Below are 6,000 nucleotides of genomic sequence, written 5' to 3' on the forward strand. Positions count from 1 at the left end.
CGGCTAGGTTCAAATGCTTCTGGAGAGGGGGTTGTGGCCCATGAGCAGTCACCATTATCAAACAGGGAAGTTGCGAGTAAGAAATCGTATATATGGGATTAATTGATCAAGGTTGTGTATTGCTGGGCAGGATGAGGACTAACTCTACTGGGACTTATAGTGGGAAAACCACTTCCCTAGATCAGGTTATAGAAGTCCAAAGCCAGCAGGATGATGAGGTTTCTGACCATTTGGTGAAGATGGGTAATGATTTGGCCCCAAAAGAGAATCTCAACGGGCCAGACGCCTTCCATCTTGAGGACATTGTTGAGATTACTGTTTGTCACGATGAGGTAGAGTTGCACGTGCACCATGAGATAGGGGATCTCATCTTAGACCCACAGAGCAATAAGGTACCCATAGCACAGGGGTTGACGATGCTCTCTTGGAATATTGCCGGTTTGAGTACCAAAATGGATCTCCCTGACTGGGGTGAATTCATGGATATCCATGAGATCTGCCTTTTTCAGGAAACATGGGCTTTGAAGCCCATGCATAGAGTGGGGTTTGTTGCATATTGTAAACCAGCGGTACAGGGTGTGAGGGGAAGGCCATCGGGGGGGCTGGGTATCTGGGTTGGTGTTCATCTAAACTGTGCAGTTAGGATGATGGAAACCTACTGCCCTGATATCCTTTGTATTATTATTTCCCTCATTAACTTTCCAAAGGTGGCTATTATCAACGTCTATTCCCGCCCAGTTAGGTATGGTGAGACATCACAGGCATTAGACCACCTATTCTCCCTCCTCTCTATGTTACCTGATGGAGTGGTTCCCATCATTGGTGGGGATTTCAACTGCCACTTTGAACCCTTTAATACTGCACCCGATTCAGTCACGAGTGACGAGGACGTATAGTGGGGAATCCCAATGTGTAACCACTACCCAGTGAGGGCTTGGACCCCTCTAGTCCTGCAACTGACCACTCTTACTCTCAGCTACTCCTTGAGAGCATGTAATGGTCGCTTATCTGCCGATAACCCAGGGAAAAATACTTTTGATAGGATTGGCCAATCCTCCGCAATAGATTACATCCTGATCAACGTGGAGGTGTGGCATAGGATAGTAAACTTTTTGGTACAGCCTTGTGCCGAATGTGATCACAACCCGTTGGTTGTCACCCTGGAGTGGCATTATCCGGCACAGGGTCAGGTCGCGACCATCCCTCCTCCTCCTGCACTGCTTGCTGTTGATGGAGGCAGAAGGATTCGTTGGGGTCCTTTTCTGCGATCCCCAGAGGCGAAGGCTTCCCTGTATAATTCGATTATATCTTTCTTAGTTAAGGCAAGTACACTCGCAGATAGTAATGGTGCCACTGATTTGTTAGAAGCGATGGGGGAAAAGCATGTAGCTCCGTTCTTTTTTAGTGCATCCACTTGTAAAAAGAACATTAAAAGAACCAATAGCCTTTGGTACAATAGGGCATGCAGAGAGGCAAAGAACGCCCTGTTGACCCACTTACGACAGGGGTGACACTGAACGAATAAGGGAGACTAGAGCATCTTTTAAAAAATGTATTTTAGAAGCAAAAGCGGAATGGGAAATTGACAGATGGCAGGCGATGCAGAAAGCCCTAGAAGACAAGGACTCCCGAGGTTTTTAGAACTTGGTAAAAAACGGAACGCCTGAGGGCAGGAATGCCATCGAACCAAACCTTGGGGAGGAGGTTTGGCGTTCCCACTTCGAACCTTTTTATTCCAAAACTCAAGATGGAGTTATCGCGATGGGGCTGCCCACCATTGACCTTATTTTGGTACCGCAGGTAGACATACCCCCCTGTTCATTGGTTGAGGTTAGAGTGGCCCTGTCCAAAGTTCTCCCAAATAAGGCACCCGGACTGGATAGGATCCCTGGAGACTTGTTTAAATCTGAATTGGTGGTCTGGGGTCTGTATCTGCAGTGCCTATTCAATTCAATTCTCTGCGGCCTGACACCCCCACAAACGTGGGCAGGTGCGGAGATCATCCCTATTCACGAAAAAGGCTCTCCCTCAGATTCAGCAAATTACAGGCCTATTAGCCTTATCGATGTATCTCAAAAGATTTTTGCCCGGGTCCTTTGGGAAAACTGCAGAGTTGGATGGGCTTACCACCCTGCAAGCGGGTTTTAGGTCTAAAACCTCCGCTATAGATCAATTGTTTAGACTTCAGCTGATCTATTGGAAAACGATATTGTTGGAGGGAGGCTCTCTCTATCTAACGTTTGTGGACTAAAATCCGCATTTGACATGGTAGATAGAGACCAATTGTGGGACCTTTTTCTTGAAATGGTGGCCCCAGCTTATCTTTGTCAACAGCTTAAACGCTTACATAAAGGGACATTTGCCAAAGTAAGATTTGGGAAAAGCGGGGAACTTTCTTCACCATTCCCTGTAGAGAAGGGAATGAGACAAGGTTGCGTGCTTGCACCAACTCTTTTCTCCCTCTTCCTAAATGGGCTTATAAATGACCTTTTAGCTGTTAAAGACATAGATTTGCCCAAACTTTCTAACCGCAGAATACCAGCTTTAATGTTTGCGGACGACACTGAAGAATTTAGCTTGTTTTGCAAAAAGAGGAATTTGGAGGTCAACATTTTGAAAACAAATTAAATGGTCTTCCATGCCGACTCCACCAATTGTCCCCACCCCAAAATGGATTCTAGATCTCTAGAAAGGGTGCCTGTTTCTGATTATTTGGGTCTTACTTTGAATGAGAGAATGTAATGGGGGCCACAGATTTTTAAGGCTAACCTAAAACTAACCCAAGCCAGTGGGGGAATCTTGAAAGTTTATAGAAGCTGTGCTGTTAAAGTCATTGGTTCTCCTGCAGAAATATATAAGGTTCAGACTAGGGCAGCTTCCTTATATGGTGCAGAACGTTGGGGTCATTGCCCAACTAATATCCTGACTGTGACTGAAAATAATTTTCTAAGGCACCTATTGGGCTTACCGCAGAGTACTCCCTTAATCCCATTGAGGATGGACTTGGGAATCGCTCCCATTGCTGACCTGATTGCCACTCGTCCACTACTCTATTAGTGTCGGCTTTGGAGTACGCCTGAGTTGGTGGACTATAGAGTGGAATTGAAGTCGGTTATGTCAATCTTGGGGGCGGGTAAGATCCCCTGGCTGTCATTCATTCAGGAAACAGTTCGTAAAATAGGGAGAACTGAAGAGACCTGCTCTGCTATTTCCAAACAGTCACTAACCTGTGCCTTGAAGGAATTTAGATTTACAACAATCATGCAAACAACCGAGTCATCTAGTTTAACTTCTAGATTTCTGGATGTGAAATTGTACTACACCCTGGGGCCAGCTTTAGACCTGATACAACCTCTTGTAGGTAAGAAATTGTTTGTTCAATTTAGGCACGGGACGCTCCCCCTTTTAGCATTTACTAATAAGTGGGCGGGAGCCAATAAATCCTTATGTCCCGGGTGCAATGAGATCGAAGAGACAGAGATCCACGTGATCTTCTTTTGCCCAGCATACCATCTGCTGAGATCAAAATGGATTTTCCAACTCTGTAAGAATTTAGGAGCAAGAAACTACAGAGAGGTCTATAGACTACTAAAGCATGACACGCACCCAGTTGTTGTTGTTGCGATAGTAACATTTTTATTTGCAATGTGGTGTAAGCCCAAAAGTTTAGTGAGCCGTTGGGATTGAGTATTAGAGGGTGTCGTTTTTCTGCTGGTCAATTTCCTGATTTTAAAAGGTAATATTTGATGTTATAATTATTCTCCTCCCCTGCTAGCTATTTATTTTTTAAATGCAAATTTTTACTATTTTATGACGGTATTATTCTATTTTGATTTTCAAGATTGTCTATCTGTGATGCTCGTCGCTCCCCAAAAGTTACCAAAGGCTAATTTGTAGAGGGGTAGTTCTCCCATTTACATTGTATAGTCTCTGATATCAAGGGTTTAAATGTGAGAGAGTAATTATTGCAATTGTTTATATATTGTATAATGCTATCTTATGTTGTGACATTTTTTTTTAAATTATCTGATTTTTTATTGTGCTTTTAAGGCAGTATTGCCGAAATAAAGTTTTTCGAATCGAATCCTAAAAACCTAGCTCTTTTAGATCTGTATTCATTTCTCACTGTTCTGTCTTCTGCACCCGTCCGCAGTGCTGAGAGGCCTCCGGGAAGCCATTGCGCTTTATAAATGCTATTTCATTTCATTCAATGATCTACCCACCAAACATAATTAATCACAATGTGGTACAGTAGTTGAATGGCATAATCAAACAAAAGGCCCCTAATTCGATTGATGATACTGTATTATTCATAATTCAACAGTAACGCCATTCAGTGGTGCAGACGGCGCAAGATGCAAAGAAGTGCGCAATCCGTGACAGTATTTACAATAAAACGCCTAAACAACAAGGTGTCACAGGATAATACATCAATAAGTTCATTGTCCACATACAATCCTTACACAACAACTAGAGTTGGGGCGATTTTCATTGTGTGGTCTATACTCCCCAAGAAATGCCACTGGTTCCGGATTTCTGACCAGATGTTTAATAGAATATTTCTAACTAGTGCTTTGGTAAAGTTATAAAGGCAGCATTTGGGAGAAAGTATTATAGAATAACAATTCGAATGAGCACTCGATGACTCCCCCAAATAAAATACACTCCTCTGATGCCTCCGCATGCAAAGTGCTTCGTTAAGCAAGTGTGCTGCTGATAATGTAACGTTGATCAATTCATTCCCAATTATCAACACCTTGAAGAGTCGATCAAAATAACACCATTGGATGAGCATTTGAACGCACTAGCTATGGATGCACCTGAGCCATATGATTTTTATGAGTTGAGCAACGGAGCAAATATTCCTCCTCGAAAGCCCTGGCAGATCTTAACCACTAGTATTGTAATGCCGGTCCGATCTGAACATTTAATTGAAATGGCTTAGACTCAAACGATATTTCCAAGGGTCACAGCAGAAAATTAACAATTTTAAGAAAAAATAAAAGGGTCGGGTCTTTAAAATGCGAGTCACTTCAGAAGTTATTTACTTACCGCCGATTAATTTTTTGCACCTCTCCCAGCAATCCTTAATTTGTCATCCTTTCTTCCTGTTCTTTCTCTTAATTATCTTCTTTTTCTCCTCTAAATAGCTTTTCACAAAATAGTTACCCATTCTTCTTTCCATAAGCATTCTCCCTGGCCTGCACTTGAACCCTCAAACTCTACACCTCACCCTACATCCACTTTCGATGTCCCTCTATCCATGCCCCTTTCTCATAGAACTTTACTCCAGTCCTTCACATAACCGATCTAGCTGCCCCCTCCTCACGGCCAGTATGCCTCTCATCATCTCCCCTTTCTCTTTGCACGCTCTTTCTGCCCCCTCTTACCTCGCCTCATTTTCTTTGGTGCCCATTCTCTGTATGACACTCACCTCTAGGCGCCATCTTCAGTGTCCATGGGAACCAGTACAGCGTCGGAGCCGGAGAACGGTATCGATCTGTCAACAGTAAACATAGAAAGCGGACAAACAAATAGCTAGCCAGAAAAGCCTGACTGTGGATATAGAAAGAGGACGGGATATTAACCACTGTAACAGCAAGGGGGCGGGCTGCGGAGGTGCAGAACTGTCGTTAGAACTGAGATATAGTAACTTTGCTAGGCACGGGAGCCGTGAATAGTCCAGACCAGAACAGAATAATTCATGGATACGATCATAAAAAGATCACTTCTCTGCAGGCTCCCACATACGTCTAATAAAGAATTAGCGCGCTGAAGGCTTCGAATTTACCCGGTCCATGCGTGAATGGCTCATTCAGTCCAGATTTTTGTCGTTGCCTGCAGAGATCTGTAGTCTTGCTGTTTGACGTATTATAAAACTAGAACTACAAAGTCCCAGAAAAAAATATATTCCAGACTGAATAAACTGGTTCGGACCTCTATGTTCTGTGAGGCACAGTGCTCTACAAGAATACAAATACAGTCAGATATGTGCAGTAG

The 6,000-nt window shown here is 43.4% G+C and overlaps 1 protein-coding gene across 1 annotated transcript in view; it reads right to left on the reverse strand.

The window, feature by feature from the left end:
• Positions 1-5,476, reverse strand: part of TMEM216 (transmembrane protein 216) — a 41,999-nt gene extending 36,523 nt beyond the window's left edge. The window contains exon 1 of the mRNA XM_086955601.1: positions 5,435-5,476. Within this exon, the coding sequence (XP_086811727.1) occupies positions 5,435-5,447 (13 nt within the window). The 5' untranslated portion in view covers positions 5,448-5,476. The remainder of the gene's footprint in view (positions 1-5,434) is intronic.
• Between the last annotated feature and the right edge of the window lie 524 nt (positions 5,477-6,000).

The sequence above is a fragment of the Lissotriton vulgaris genome, chromosome 2_1, assembly GCF_964263255.1.
Source record: "Lissotriton vulgaris chromosome 2_1, aLisVul1.2, whole genome shotgun sequence".
Classification (NCBI taxonomy): Eukaryota; Metazoa; Chordata; class Amphibia; order Caudata; family Salamandridae; genus Lissotriton; species Lissotriton vulgaris.